The sequence below is a fragment of the Populus euphratica genome, unplaced genomic scaffold (genome assembly GCF_000495115.2).
Source record: "Populus euphratica unplaced genomic scaffold, PopEup_1.0 scaffold62.1, whole genome shotgun sequence".
NCBI lineage: Eukaryota > Viridiplantae > Streptophyta > Magnoliopsida > Malpighiales > Salicaceae > Populus > Populus euphratica.
In genome coordinates this window covers 794,196-811,654 of record NW_011499939.1, presented here as the reverse complement: position 1 = coordinate 811,654, position 17,459 = coordinate 794,196, and the positions used below count along the sequence as shown (strand labels likewise).

General features: G+C 29.8%; 1 protein-coding gene across 1 annotated transcript; it reads right to left on the bottom strand.

The window, feature by feature from the left end:
- Positions 1–2,773: 2,773 nt before the first annotated feature.
- On the bottom strand, positions 2,774–4,671 carry LOC105136846 (B3 domain-containing transcription factor NGA1-like). The gene has a single exon (XM_011042339.1). It carries the CDS (start codon positions 4,097–4,099, stop codon positions 2,774–2,776), a length of 1,326 nt encoding a protein of 441 aa, XP_011040641.1. The 5' UTR covers positions 4,100–4,671.
- Between the last annotated feature and the right edge of the window lie 12,788 nt (positions 4,672–17,459).

Sequence of the window (17,459 nt, the reverse complement as noted above, 5' to 3'; positions counted from 1 at the left end):
AAAAACCTATTTTAGAGACGAGAACTAAGAAAACAATCTTTTGATTGAAATGAGTTTCATGAAAACTTAAAATTTTATATAAAACTCTTTAAGTTTACAGGAACTTCATAGATAAAAAAGTTTATTAATTGATTGCAAGAGTAGAATATATGTTTGAGTACAAGAATATCTTTGAGTACAAGAAGATCCTAAAAAAGATGAAGATGAAGTTCATCAACACTAGATTAAGGGTTTATGCTTTTCATGGAGGAAACAATTGAAGCAAGCCCACAAGAGACAAGAAAAGCTCATGAGTTGTGAATGAAAAAGGATGAAGAAGAAGATGAAGGCACACTTTCTTCTTTTTAGGTATACTTAAAACATGAATTCTTCAAGGAAAAAAATATTTTTATGATTGTTAAAAAAGTTATTATTATGCACTCATTATGGTGTTTTAAATACCAAAGGTAATTTGCAGGTTTCCACAACAACTAAGGCTTATTGCCATAACACCCAAATATAATAAAAGCAAGCAGCAAGTTGGAAACTTTAAAAAACTCAAATGAATTAGATATAGGTAGAAAAGAAGTGTTGTTTATGGCCATCATATTTATAGTTAGATAGATGTAGATTCATATTCTCCTTCAATTATTATAATATATATGTTAATGATAATTATATTATTAAATAATATCATAAACAATGACATTAATATTAGTGATGATGTCATTAATGATGTTTTTAATGACAATAATAACAATTTGTACTTGAGAACGAATTATTTCTAACTTAGAGGAGACTGATGCAATAACTTTTATTTATTTATTTCTTATTTAGTTTATAAATTGTGTTTTTTATTTAGTTTAAGATTTTAAATTTATTTCTTATTTAGTTTTGGAATTTTGTTTTTTTATTCCGTTTAGTCCTAAAACTAATATAAATAGGATTTTATAGCTAGCATTTTTGTAGGGACTATAATAAATAAAATTAAATATTTTGAATGTATTTTTATATTTATATTTATATTTATAATATTCTTAATCTTTTTGAATTTTAACTTATAACAAACCAGTCATCCTTCATTTTCATCTACATCAAAGACATAACTAAAAAGCTATTAGCAAAGGTATCTTTAATGGGATTCCAATCATCCTTTATTTTCATCTACATCAAAGACATAACTAAAAAGCTATTAGCAAAGGTATCTTTAATGGGATTCCAATTATGATGATGTAATTGGAAATAAAATTAGTTTGTTCTTTTGAATCATGAAGATTATCAAGTTGTGATAAGAATGGAATAATGCATGAGACTAAAGCTAGAGATAATTAATTAGAGCTTTAAGAATGACTTTAACAAAATATATAATCTGAGCTGTATTGTAATCAATATTGAGCATGTTGTTCAAGTGCAAGAAATATTTATTTGAAGTGAAAATGACATCAAAGAGAGTAATTACAGGGATGATAATCTAATTTATCATGCATGTTTAATTTGCATCATTGAGAGGGACAAGTTTGTGAAGGCATGCTTACATTATAATTAAACTTCATTGCCGATTAACTTAACGATTGAAGTTTTATGGCCATAAGAGTGTGCAACGAAATAGTGAAGTGAAAGCAAAAGTTATAGCAGCAAATTTGAACAAAATACTAATTGTTTAAGAGTAAGTAGCAACCAGCAACTAGCAGCAAGTTCCACTTAATGTAGTAATGTCTCTCTCTTAGCCTTTTTAATTATATTCTAATCAACTAATTACATGATTACTACTAATCTCAAACAAGAAAACCAGTGTTTAAGCTATCTGTTTTAGGCTGACCGTGAGGGAAATAATGAGGATTGATTGGCTTTTAAAGAACTTTCTCCAAGGAAAAAAAAATGTTTTAAAAGAAGAGACTAAACGTGAAGCAAGAATTAAAGATAAAATCATTAAAGAGGGCAAGAAATAGAGGAAAACACTACCTTATAAAGTTCTGCAACTTTGTCTGCAAAACCTGCGGCCTTGTCCAGTGAACCAGCGACAAGAACAACAACCTACCGAGGTAAAAACGAGAGAGAGGGAGAAGAAAACAAGCTGCTACAAATTATATCAGGTTGCTAATAATCTTACAGTACTGATCAGTCTACACACAAGAGTCAAGAAAGTTTGCTATACTACTAAATACTTCAGCTATCAGTGAAGAAAGAGAGACTCCAGAGAGGATAGTTAGTGCCCAAAGGGAATATAAGATGCTGGAATCTAATAAAATAAGTGGGTAACCATGGCGTTGATACATATTGAGGAAAACGAAACCAGGCCCTACAAAAAAGAAAAGAAATCATGGAATCTTGGGCAACAAGGATGGATCTATGTCTCTGATATAAGCCTATATCTATTGACATGTACTACATATATTTACACAAAGTGAAAAAGAAAGATAGTACTTGAAACATTGGTGGCAGATGCTAGAGATAGATTTCTCTCTCAAAGTTTCTTTTGCTTTCTGGCAGCTGGCTAATAAATCCTTTGAAAAACCCTTGTTGCTTTGAACAATTCCCTTGTGCACTTTGTGGGCAGCACTATTAATTCATTGATAAGATTCTTTTCATTCCTGTTTTATTCATCGTCATCAAGGAATGACTGGTGAAGAATCAACATTTATGATTTATGGGGTCTTGTTGAACATGAAAAGAAATGAAGAAATCTAATGTAAAGGAAGTGATCAAATTAGCTAGCTGTCTTCGTATGGACCTTGTTGTTGTGTTTATTGATGGCAAAGTTTAGAATTTTGGACCTCATGAGGAATCAATAATCTCACATATCTAAATCCAAGGACATGGAGGAGGAGGATGACTTCCCTTTGTGGAGAAATTGGGTATTGGAGGGTGGCAGTGCTGGTAGTGGGGTGCCTCTATAGAGTCTCAATTGGTGGAGGGGATGTTGCAGAGACTGTGAAGCAAGTTGAGGAGGAGGCTGCAATGTAATAGTAGCATTATGAGGTAATGTTGCTGCTGCTGCTGTTGTTGTTGAGGACAATTTGCGATCATAGTTATCAGATTGATCAGTAATGGGGCAATCCATGTTTACACCAAACAACCTCAGTTTCTTTGCCGCTGCTTTCCCTTGGACTACCGGCACCGACTCATACACCACTGGCTCGACAACCCCACCTCCTCCTAGCTGCCATTGCACCATCCCCATTCCAACTTCTTGTGGGTTTGGTTCAATTGCTGCTACTGCTGATGATCTCATGTAAAAAACTGACCCAGAAGATGAACAAGGGTTTACCACATTGTTATAATTACCATATCCATGACCATAATAACTACCACCAACATTGTAATAGGCATTTCTATTAGGATTAGACAAGTGGAGGTGGTCCCTTGGCAAAATTGGTGCTGTTGGCGGGCGCATGAGTAAAGGGCTCCAAGGGATTGATGAGAAAGGGTGGTTGTGGTGGTAGAGTTGGTGGTGAGAGGCGTGGTCCGGTGGATCCGGCCGGCGTCTCCAGTCAATGTACAAACGATCTTTACCCAATTCGCCTGCCCCTCTTTGAAACGACACAATATCACCAGCATCAAGCTTCTTCTCCTTCACAAAACGGCTCCAACCTTTAGTCATAACATAGCTCTGACTACTATTCCAGTACGAATACCTAAATGTCCAAGCTTTACCATTCCTATCCTCAAAATTCAATAAAAGCCCCTTCTCATTCGATGATGAATCTAAAGGAAAGTACTTCTCTGCGTGCTGTTTTGGGATCACAAGGCGATTTAGCTTTCCTACATCACTTGGAGTTACGACCTTATCAAACATGTGCTCCTTTTCTATCACCACACAACTAGATTCTCCTCGGCCCCCTTCTTCATCATCATTGACATCCATAAGGTCAAGTTTTGCGGCGGTTGAAGCTCCATTCTCATCAAATCTTGATGTATCTTGATCTTCTTGGTCATACTTGTTGCCTAACCAAGAACCCATTTGGTGGTTCTCAAAGATTTGGCCTAAAGGGACCACAAGTTGGTTTTTTTGATGAGAAGAAGAAGATGAAGGAGATGAAGAAGATGAATAAGAAGAAAAAGGGAGTCCTTTTCCTCTACTTATTTGATCTTCTTCCGTAAAACCTGACCCAAACTCCATGTTTTTCCTAATAAAAAAAAAACTCGTCTTTTCCTTCGGAAAGATCTAATATTAGCCAGCTAAGAAGTAAAAATCAAAGGAGGGTAGCAAAAACTAGCAATGGATTTCTTCTATGAAGAAAACGAGAATAGAGGGGGGTGTTTGAAGGCAAATTGGTTATCAAAACAAACAAGTACTAGTAAAGTCTATCACTTTTTTAGGGTTAAAGATTATTCTCCTTCCATAATCTCAAAGACCAAGAAAAAAAAAACAGATAGGCAATAACTCCCATTTCAATGACAGTCGGTGCTATATTCTTTGACCAAGTTACAAGACTTCAAGAGAAACCAAAACTAGACAACAAACACCTTCACATACGTTTCAAAGAGTGCAAGTTCCTCTAGTTGTTGACCTTAGAATGTGAAAAACAAAAACCAAGTATAAGAGTTACAAGGGTGGGAATATGTGTGTGATTTTCTTATGAGGGCATTTCCCTGGAAGCTTCTCAAGTTAGGCAATTTTGCCTTTCTTCCTCCTGAATAAATTCTAAATCTTTGCTACTTCTTTCTTGAGAGAGAGAGAGAGGGAGAGAGAGTGTGAAAGAGAAAGAAGTGGAGGGCTGTGTTTATATGTAGGGACCTCATGTATTATTTGGTTGGGCTCATGTGAACTTGTCAATGTCATCGTCCTGGGTGGTATACATTAAAAATTTCTTCATTTCCCCCCCATAAGATCCTAAAAAAGCCAGCTGTTTCGGAGAACATGAGCTTCTAATCGTAATTGTTTTTACCCCCAACTAGCAATAAAAGTTTTAGTATGCTATTTACTTTATTGTTTATTTACATTACTTTTTTTTTATTATTAAACTAATTTTATAATCTTAACGTTCGTCTCACAATTGCTGGTTTGATACTTGAAAAAAGTATGTTTACTTTGTTAATTACACATTTTATAGCTTTGTTAATCTCGTGATTTCTTCATGATTTTTTTTTTAAATTTCAACATGGTTAAAATTAAAGAGATAAAAGATCTAAAAATAATAAAATCTAAAACCCAATGCAAAAAAAATAAAAATAAAATGTATTAAGATACTTGACTTCTCATCTTTATTTGAAATTCATGAGTGTTATTGGACAAAAGTTTTCTTGGGATTTTTTGGTTAAAAATAAAATTCATCTCTTGGTGGGGTATCTCTTGATGTGTCCTAAAGACTTTTCGATGAGCTTATTTTCCAATGACATACAATGACTAAGAGTAAATTTAAGAGAAAAACATGCAATCTTCTTACTTTTAGTGTTACTTGAAGTATTTAGCTAAGCAGGAATAATTTAATTTTAAAAAAAATTAACTAGATTAGGAAGCATATTTTATCTTGACATTCCATTGATTATTTGTCTGGTTGAAAAATTATGACTCAAACTTTAGCTATACAGGTAATAACTTCATTAGAAGTTCAGATAGTGTCCGAAAATGTACAAACATCAATAATCAAAGGATTAAAGTCATATAAATTGATAATATTTAAATTTTTAGTAGATGGCCATTTAACAGCAATTTGGTTTTTTTAAAAAAAAAATTTCTCCAAATTTTACATTTTTTTTTAGCAATCTTTAGGTTTTGTAATAAATAATTTCTCCTTCATCTACTTTCGCCATCCTCTAAATGGTTATTTTAATATAATCCTCTATTATCATTAAAAAAAAATAAAAGCGTTTTTTGATTCGCATAGGCAACTTTTACTCCCCATACATGGAAAGGAAGGGAACTGGAGAGGAAAGGGAATGTAAGCAGAAGGTATATCTAAGTAACTAGGGCTGTTAGGGTTTTGACTTTGCTTTTCCTTCAATTTAATTCGTACGGATCACCCTGCTGCTTTAGCCAACAGGGTGGAAAAGGATACGAGGGAGGGCTCTCAGGCGTAGCAAAAGTTGTAACAGTTTCTATTGCAGGGCGGCATGCAGTCCACATAGGCCCACCACCTATATATCCCCAAATCTATGCCCTGCCATGTTTAATGTCTGAAAAGATGAAGCTTCTGCTATGGCTCAATCTGTCTACTGAGATGAACCCTAGCAATGGTGAATTGGATGAGTAATTTCCTTGATGGGTTCGGTCAAATTTTGAAGAATGCAAGAAAACAAGTGATGGATTTTCAATATCATTGATTACATGTTTATATGGTACTTTGAATTTCATTGAAACTTAGGCAACCAATTTATTGACCAAGTATGAAGTCATTACACATCAATCACTTCATGTTCTTATAAGCCAACAACATGAGTGATTGAAGAAATATGACAACGGGGTGTTCTGTTCACTTGGACCAAAGCATTGGGTGGCAAAACAATTAATTGCCATTATTTTCTTGACACAATTGTACAATATTTTTTATTTTTTATTTTTTTAGAGGAAACTTGATATTATGGACAACTCTATATATGTAATTTTATTCATATTTTTTTATGTAATTTATCTCTTTCCTTTATTACTTTCCTTTACAATTCTTATTCACATTTTATTACTTTATTTGTTTTTGCCTTGTTGTTTATTTAGGAAGGCAATTCACCGTTCCCCTCCTCCAAAAGGTTTTTTTTTTTAATTTATAATAGTTCTTTCTTTTTTTTTCTTTTTAATTTAGTTTCCGTGGTTATATATATATATATATATATTATCTTTGTTACACTGGTTTTTTTATTTTATTATTTAGAATTTGTTTTATATATAATTATTCTAGTTTTATGACTCTTGTTAGTATTAATTATTAATTTTGTGAGTTAATCTAGTTGAATCAAGGTTTTTTGATCCTTTTTTAATTATTTTTTTTAATTTCATACTTTAATATTAATTTAATTGAGAATCAGACTTTATAATTTATTTTGGTTTGATTTTTATAAAGTTGTTTCGATCTCATCATCTAGATATTGAGTTTAGCAGGTTAACCGGGGTTGATTCAGGTTATTTTTTATCCTCTTTTTTTTTTTAAATTAAAATTTATTTTAATTTTATGTTTCAAAATTAAAATGATTGAGAATTAGGTTTTATAATTTATTTTAATTTGTTGTCATTAAAATGATTGAGAATTAGGTTTTATAACTTATTTTAATTTGTTGTTTTTGAGATTTTCTTAGTTTCATGATTAGGTTTACTTAGGTTGACTCCAATCATCTCTTTGTTTTTTCTTTTAATTTTTTTTTAATTTTATTATTCAACATTGTGGTGGTTGAGAATTAGACGTCATAATATTTTTCTTATTTTTTTTCTATGAGGTTATCATAGTCTCATGATCTTAGTCATGAATTAAACGAGTTAACTTAGGTTATTTTTTTTATGTTTTTTTAATTGATTTTTTTTAAGTTTTATCTTTCACATTGGATTGATTAAATATTAAATTTTATAATTTATTTTAATTTATTTTTATGAGGTTATCTTGCTTTCATGACATGAGTTTGTCAGGTTAACCTAGTTGACTCTGGTAGTTTTTTTCTCCTTTCTTTTAATTGATTTTTTTTTCAATTTCATCCTTTAATATTGGGTTAGTTCAAAATTGAATTTTATAATATTTTTTATTTGACCTGGAATAATTCAATATATTGTTGTTTTTAATTTTTTTTGAAAAAAAATATATCATCTTGAAATTTTATTGAGACAAATTGTGTGTTTTCTGATTATCCAAATAATTATTGGACTTGCTAAGTTAACCAAAATATACCGAATCAATCTTTATATAATTTTTTTCTACTATAGAACACAATAGCAAATTTAGAAATTTTTTTACATTAATTTTTTTTAATCCATTACGCATGAGAAGGGTACTTAACCGTTTTAACCCAAAAACTGTAGGTAAGAAAGCAAATTTGTTTGTGATGCCAAAATTGCAATCATTTTCGAATTAGTAATCCATTCAGGAAACACAGCAGAAGTGTCCTCAATTAGATTGTGAGGCATTATGTTCGCAACCAAACAGCTAGCTAATTATGGACAAGAATACCTCCTCTTAAATGGTAGGGATGCCTTAATTCTTCACTTACATGTGAGGACGTCTAGGCTCCTTCCAGTCCCCATCCTCTAGCTTTTTTCTTCAAGATGCATGGCCTCGATCCGGATATTCTTAGGCATCTTTCTATCTCTCTCTCTCTCTCTCTCTCTATATATATATATATATATATATAGACACACACACACTGTTAATAAGAAAAGAGCCTTCTTGTTTATTGCTGTGGGCCAATTAATTGTAGATGTTTTTGCACATGAATCAAACACACTTTATTTTTCCATCAAGTCATTTTAAAATTAAAATATAAAAAATTTGATTAAAAAATAATTACAAGGAATGCATTGAGCAGTTAATACCCTCTACCTTTGAGAGATTTGTCAGGTCTTAGGTTTTTTTTTTAAAAAAAAAATAGATTCACAAATAATTTGATCATTTACATAATAAAGAATGACTTGTGTTTAATTATATGTGTACGTTCAATTATACATGAAGAGATCTTATTGCTTTTTCTTGGATAAAAATTTAAGATAATTAAGTGCACAAATAGTTTTAATAGCATTTAAATATAAAAGATCTTATCAAATTAATTAAACTTTTTTATATATATAATATGGACCAATTAAGGAGATTGAGATGATTATACTCAAACTTCATTTAAGATATGTCTATAACTATTTTGTATTTTATTTTTTTAATTTAATTAAAAAAATGTTTATGTTTAATCACAAAGATTCATATCATGTCAGTGAATTAAATCAACTTAAGAGATTAAATTAGTAAATAAATTTAATAAATAATTTTACATTGCTTTTAAACAATTAATATTTATCATTTTTAAAAATATTAATGAAATACAATTTCAAATTATATGAAATAATGCCGAAGGAACTCTTCACTTAAGCAATTAGAATCCTTTTTTTTTTTTTGTTCAATTAGAATCCGTATTAAATGGCTATCAAACTAAACTCACCTGCCATTATCACTATAGTATATAAAGAGATAAAGAATAAATAAACTCACAGATAGACTCAAGGCACACACCATGAACTTGCTTAAAAAAAGGTCGATTCCCATGTCTTTAATTTTGAATAATGATGTGAATTGCATTTGGACAAAGCTAGACATTGACATCTAATTTGAAAATTAATCTTGTAATGCTAACATGTCTGTCTTATTAGGCCACTCAGTCTCCCACTTGAATTAATATAATGGACTGTATGCTAATCCATGTAATTAATAATAAATTAATCAACCAACCATTTCTAGTGAATGCTTGGTGTACAATTTTTAAACCACTAATTAAAGCTAATATTCTAATGACAATACGATCAACGTTAACCCGTTTGGCTGCTTTCGTCATCAGGGTGACGTTTAAGTTTATTGATCTAATCAACAACTTAATCACTTGCTATGATTAACTAATTATTAATTACAAGTTTATTATGGTAATTACTGATTCTTTTGACTTGATATTTTTTTTATTTTTGAAAGTAATGACTTGATTTAATAAACAAGACCAGTTCCTTACACCCCATTTCAAATTAACCCCAACTTGTTATCTTATCTCTTGCTCGCATCTCAAAAACACAAAACACTTTGAGCTAATCCAGTCCCTGAAATTCTTGGTCTTAGTATTATTGTTCCGTTTACCATTACGATACAGGCATTTCTTGATTAATTATTGCATCTTCCTAATGTATCTCCCTCCTTTGTGTTCATGGAGTACACGTAGACTATAATTTAGTTAGGTAATTGAGTTGGTAACATGACTATAAATCATAATCGAGTGCCCCCTTTTAGGCCATATGAAGTTATAATTTCTTATAGCATATTTTTCAAACCATCTAAATTGAATCCAATTTAAAGATTTTAATGAAATATTATGTTTGGAATCTTTTCGGTGTTATAAATTGAATTCCAAATGGAATTCAATTTTTTAATATATCAACCCTTCTAATTTATAATTTAAAAAAAAAAGAAATTTACTATTAAAACGAATTTTTAAAAAATATTTTTTTAGCTCTTTTTTTTAAAGACTTTTAAAGAAATAAGATGAAGATAATAAGAATAATATAAAAAATAAAATTACATAAACTTATTTATCAATTGAATTCAAATTAAATATTATAATTAAATCTAATTATAATAAAGAATTGGTTTTAAACAAACTGTTACTGCAAGATATTAGTATTATTCCTATTGAGTTTTATCAAGACGCGTGAAGAATCTAGACTTTGGCTTTTGGAAAGACTAAAATGTGTAATCTCTATTTTGGGATGGCCATTTCATTAATTAGGACTTCTTTGAAATGTTTCTAAGAATAAAGAGGATTTTGATTTATTTTTTTTCAGACTTTGGTGGGCCAGATTCAATTATTATTTGATTAGATGGTTTAGTTTTATCTTTACTATTTTTATTTTTATTTTTATCATGGTTTTCGGTATTATTAAATAAGTGGGAGATTGTTTTGACCCACGAGAAATTAAAAATTGGGCCCAAGGATGTGATAGAACAATATGGAGAAATTTGATTTTTTTTTTATAATAATCGAGTTTTTGGAATTAATCCTTCTTTGTTACATAAGATGTAATTCTATATGAAGCTTTTGTCTAATAGCTTAAATGATTAAATTTGATGATTATTTGATTATCTTAGAAAAGTATAGAATTCATATTAATATAATTTTATGTCTTAAGCCTTTTTTTTATTAATTTTTTTCGCAATCTACTCTTAGATTCAAATCCAATATAATTACAAACCATCTTAATTGCCACTTGCTCCTAACACATTAAGAATAATTCTGATCCATATTTAAGAATGAATGATTCTGACAATGCAAAGAGTTTTCTACTAAATATATGTGGGAATCCATGGTAAATGTATATAAATTCTGTAATGGTCATTATAACTGCTTGTATCGTGAAGATAAACCCCTTACGATATATATATATATAAAGAGGGATATTATATATATATATATATATATATAAAGAGGGATATTCTGAATTCTTTAATTGAAGATTTTGGATTAGTTATAATTTTTAAGAGACTCAAATGAAAACATACCTAAAATTTTGGTACTAAAGTGATTTCCAAAAGCTATTACGTGCGACTCCTTCAATTATAGACAAAATTTAGTAAAATAAATCTCTAGCATTATGGATCCATGGTCTTAAATCACCATCAGAGGAATGATATTTTTCATGTTGAATATATATATAAAATGTGGGAAATGCTTCTTGATAATTACACATATCGTTTTCAACCTCATTGATTGCTTGGCTGGGTTCTTATCGCATATTATGATTACGAAGAATATGAGGAGGATCTAGCTCGTCCTTGATTACTAAAGGGACTAAAATTCAATAATTATCATGTTGATGTTGATGAACACTTAGATACTATTTGGAAATACAGAAATACAGTGTAAATTATGTTTTTAAAAATTTTAATTTTTTATTAAAATTAATTTTTTATATATATATTGAATTATTTTGATGCGCTAATCTAAAAAGTAATTTTTTAAAAAAAGTATTTTAATATAAAAAATATTGTAAATATTGTAAAAAATAACTACAGTGATATTTTGAAATAAGCTATTACTCATAGGTTGTCTGTTGCACAAAAATTTGTGGAATCAAAATAAAATGACTGTTGTACCGCATGGCATTTACCAATAAATGTTGTAGCATAAGACAAGCCAAATTGTTTTTCTGATGTTTTTATTGTTTTTCATGTGACATATTACTGATAAAATATAGTATTTATCTACATCAAAGCTGATGAAAAATATTCTTTTATCTTTACAGCTTATATTCCCGCATTCAGCCGCCAGTGACTGGCTTTCGTCAGTGCTGTCAAAAATCAAATTAGAAATCCATAAACCCTTTACCAACCACAGAACGAAAGGGTGGTGTTAATTGAAACCATTTAAACTAATCATGCCTTTTCATTGTCTGTAATCATTTTTTTTTCTTTGTTTATGGAAAAATACATGTTGCACATTAAAATTGTTGGTTAATCACCTCATGCATGAGCTTGATATAATCTATTTTAAAATATGATCGAAAGATTTATATTTCATTAACTTTATGAATTACAAGTTATTGGAAGTTATTATAAGTTAGAATTACAAGCAAAGTATTGATTACATTTGTAACTTTCCTTGTTTGTAACAGTTCTTTAATTTAAGTCAAAAAGTTATCTCTAATCAAACATGTTTGTAACTTTTTATGAGTTGAAAACTTAAATACTAACTTAGAAAAACAACTTTAATCTAAATATTTATGTACTGCAGGTTAACTTCTCAAAGAAAAAACTTAAAATCACACATATGTTACATATGAAACACCGATCAATCAATTCTCGGTTGATTTATTCTCCCTACTCAAAGAGCCAAGCCCAGAAATTTACAAGTCTTGTCACAATTTTCCTTCTTTTACTACTTCCTTTCCTTTGGTATAATTATACATGCATATCGCTATCTTGATGAACACAAGGGGCTGCACGCGGGCACAAAATTCTTGTGGGAGGCTAAGTGGGGTACGTGAAGAGAGTAGCTAGCAAGTAGCAGCAAGCAAATAGAGTGAGTTGCAAAGATTAGGACAATTATCTGGCAGCCAATGAAGGGTGACTCGTTGGCCCTATACAGATTCCTATCACAATCTTGTTAGGATGTGATGGATTCATATTTTACTGTATTTATGCTTACATGTATCTCCAAAAACTTGACCATATATATATACCCTTTATTATCATTAAAGTCAAGAATACATTTAGTTGGATGGATAGAAACGAAAACATAAAATAAATATTTTTAGGATAATTTTTTAAAAAAAATACGAAGATATATCTTTTTTATTCTCACTATCTATGGTTTTTGTGTTTAAAGTAACCCAATTCTACCTTGAATTTTAGCTTTCGTGTATGTGTGTGTGAAGAAGAGATATAGATTTGAGAATTTTTAAGATATATAAAGAGATATAGAGAACCGCTGGTGGAGTTATAAGCTCGTTGAAAATACAGATAATTACATGTTGAAAATGTTTAATTATTTATGTACCAATGAATTAAAAAAAGTTCAGAAAGTATTACTCCGTTTAGGCCTGATTAATTAATTAACCAAGAACATTGACCACGTACAACGGTTATCAACCTAATAAATTCAGCTAATTAATTATTACCCCCTAGCTAGTTCATTTCAATGTTGTTTAACATGATATAGTCATTTTTTGAGTTTGTAATAGTGAACAATATACAATAAGGGAAGTAAACTTCATGATAAATCTCTGCTGCTAATTGTCTATTGATCTTTAATTTCTCAAGATGCATGGTTAGGGTATGTAAGTCTTGTCATAGACACCATTAATGAATTCCGAAGCCAGCATTTATATATATTTCAAAGGAAAATGTACAAGTCATTGAAAAAGTTCCTTTGAACATTCAAAAGTCTTAATTATCAATTGGATGCCTTTTAACTATTTGTTAGATCCATATTTGTTATAAAACAAAATCAAGTGACAATTTATATTAAGCCGGGTTAGCTGTTGATCTAGCTGTTGCCCAATTCTCCTACTCATGATCACCAATGGGATTCCCACCTATCGGTAGAGGAAAATAGTTTAATAAAATCTCCAATAAAGCTTGAGTTCCATGGCAAATCAAGGCTAAATAAATGCAGTCCAGCTTATGATCATTTGGCTACTTAACTAGCACCGTAGGGTAAGAAGAATTTTAAGCAATCTCCTCCAGTTAGATTTCAATTCATAAATATTCTTTGAATTATGATGTCGATCATCAATTGGATCTAGTTAGTCAATCCCTCCCATACTTTTGTCAAGAAAAATGAAATTAAGGAATCTTCACGTGAACTTCTTTTAATTAATTGATTGATGTCTTAGCATTAATCTTTGAAATCAATCAAATATAATCTCATTGACAAGCCATGCATTTCCCAAGATTATTAATTGTTGTTTGAAACTAATCAGTTGCTTCCAAAGAACATGGACATAACAAGAATAAATTAAAGAATTGGGAAAGGATCACAACTTGTGTACCATGCACATCAAGCAAGCTACCTATCATCCATAAATGATAAGTCAGGGAATGTGCTAGAGGATGGGGAAGATAACCATTGGTGTGTAACCTGTTAGAGGTGTTTGTGTACTAGCTAGCTCTCTTATTAAAAGACTGCCGAGTTGATGTTTAACCTGTAGTTCTATCAAGCTTTCCTTTTTATTCTTCATCTTCCCTCCCCACCCTAGATAAATTTAGGACAATAGGGCTCCACTGTTATTGTGAAAGAATTTCATTAGCCATATCTGTTGATGATAAAAGGATTCCATCAGTTTTCTTCAACTTTAAACAGTGGATATGGAAGTTCCTGTCGTGTACATCAAGTTTTTGAGGGGGACCTCTCTCGATCTATCTCTCTGACTTCTTGACAAAAGTATGTAACACAAACACAGAGGAAACACAAGTTTTCAAGCTTAATTTTTCCTTCGCCAGCTTCTTCTACTAATTAATTTTAATCTTGTGTACTTGTGTTCATCCAAAATAGGAAAACTTTTTTGCTTGGTTAAAGGCTAGTTCAATTCATGGTGCTGATTGCAAACGTTAGGATTTGGAGCATCATTACAGAAAAAATCTAGCAAACAAACAAAAGAAAGCTAAGCTCAATGTGGCATGGCCTTGCTGAGATGTGTTTTGGACCACCGCTTTCAAACTCAACTGGACCACCAAGCTGGAACACTCCACCTCCAGTTGACGGCTATCTTGTTTTATCTTTCAATATGTTCTTAGGTGCATATGCATGCGTCCATGCCCGTGTTGTGTTGAAAGTAGAATTGAATTTTCGTTTAAATTGTTTCATCTTTTTATATGTCTTTATATGTGCGTGTTCGTGTTCTCACGCATGAGTTGAGGGCAAGATTTAATGTTATTTTAAGCAAATCATATGGTTAATTTTGGAAAAAAAATTCACACCAATAATTAATATAATTTAATATGCATATATTATCTCGTTTTCATATTAATTGACATCAAATATTGATTCAATTTTAATTTGGGAGGTAATTATTCATGCTATAATTAAAAACTAGAAACTTCTCAACTAGGTAGCTGCAAGTTGCAAGTTGAACTCTCTATGGCAACTAAATCCAGTTGAACGCATGTGTGAGACAGCAAACTGAGGGCTATAACTTTCAACCAACTGGGAGATTTTAAAAATATTTTAGGGGCTCAATGCAAAAGCAGCGAATTGTTTTCATCTGTTTTGATATGTAACTAAGGTTAAATAGCATAACACTAGATTGGTTTCACGCGTTATATAGCGGGTCAAACTAATTTTTTTTTCAATATAAATATTTGGATGATTCTAGTATTAAAAATTAAAAAAATGTAAAGATTTGGGTTATTAAGTCAACTAGGTTAACTAAACTCGATTCATTTAATAATATAATTAAAAAAACAATGATGGTAAATAAATAAATTAAAAAAATAACAATGATTAACTACAAAACATGAACGCTTGATAATATCATGGAAAGATATTCTCCTAATATTCTTAAAAGGTCTTAATAATCTTATTTAATAATAAATTAGTAAATATTAAATAGAAATGAGATAATCCTATAGAAAGCAAAATGAAAACAAAATTGAAGTTCAATTCCTAATAAATAAAATATTGAAGGATAAAATTAAAATAAAAAATAAATTTAAGAAAGCAAAAAAAAAAGATCCGAGCCCACCCGAGTTTGCTAGCCAAATTTGCGATCTCATCATGAAACTAAGATAACCCTGTAAAAAAATAAATTAAATAAAATTATAAAACTCAATTCTCAAACTAATATAATGTTGAAGAGTGAAACTTTTTAAAAAATAAATTTTTTTAAAAAGAAAAAAAAATAAGAAAGATAACCAAAGTACATCCAGGTTAATCCCTCATGCCCGTGACCTCAGATTTAAAAAATAATTTTTTTTAAAAAGAAAAAAAAATAAGAAAAATAACCAAAGTACATCCAGGTTAATCCGCCATGCCCGTGACCTCAGACATGATATTGAGATAATCTCTTAAAAAAATAAAAAAATCATGAACTCGTGACCTTGAAAGAAATTCAGTATTGAATGATAAAATTGAAAAAAAAATTAATTGCAAGAAAGGATATAAAAAAAAGGTTATAAGTCAACTTGGGCTAACATTTCAAATTTTTGACTTGGGTCATAAGGTTAGGATTATCCTATTGAAGGAAAGATAAAAAAATTCACGAAACAAAATTCTCAATTAACAAAATAGGGTGAAATTAAGAAAAAAAATCAATGAAAAAGGTTTAAAAAAAATTAAATGTATGGTGATCATTGAAGGAAAGATAAAAAAATTCACGAAAAAAAATTCTCAATTAACAAAATAGGATGAAATTAAGAAAAAAGATCAATGAAAAAGGTTTAAAAAAAAATTAAATATATGGTGATCAAATTTGATATAAAAATGAAATGAAATCAAATACTGAGATTGAAATTAAAAAAATAATAATTATGAGAATGATACAAAAAATAAATACCAATCAAAAGAATAAGATTCAAATTTGATTAAAAAAATAAAAAAATCAAACATTTATGTATGAGATTGAAAGAAAAAAATTAAATAAAAAAGAAATTCAAAGTAAAGCAAATAACAATCAAAATATTAAGGACCGAATTTTATACAAAAAATTCAAAGTAAAGCAAATAACAATCAAAATATTAAGAATTAAATTTTATACAATAATAAAATAATAGGACACTTTTTAATTTTGGCATGAGTGGCATGAATCACAATGATAAGAGAGAGAAAAAAAAAAAGAAGAGGAAAAAACATCATCGACACTAAATTATTGCTTTACCACCACCATGCATTAGCTTAATAGGAAGATCTTGCGAGCTACTTCCAATAGTGCAATGAAAGTGGGTGTTTGACTGCTAGGATACATAACACGCATCGCCTAAACATGGTGGGCATCTTACAAATGTGTGTGTGTACCACTAGCCCCAGCTTATTTGCTCTATCCAATTACACTATAATTGTTTTACTTTTAATTTTAGTATGTTAATACTTAATTATTCTATATCAACCAAATTTTATTTTTTAAAACCAAGCATCAACTAAATCCTAAAAATTTCCCTCAATATTGCAAGACTCTCTGTATTAAAATATCCAAAACAAACTACCAAATCAAACAACAAATAAATTCAATTTAAAGGAATCAAATTGAAAAAAAAAATTGAGGGACCAAAATAAAATAAAAAAAGACCTAAATCTCCCCATAATAGAACAAATCAGTCTTTTATTTTGGCAAAAAGGTACTAAAACATTTTTTTATTTTAAAATTTAATCCCTAAAGCTGTAATTAT

Coding starts and splice junctions, on each gene's coding strand:
- LOC105136846 (XM_011042339.1), bottom strand. CDS start 4,099: ATGGAGTTTGGGTCAGGTTTTACGGAAGAAGATCAAATAAGTAGAGGA.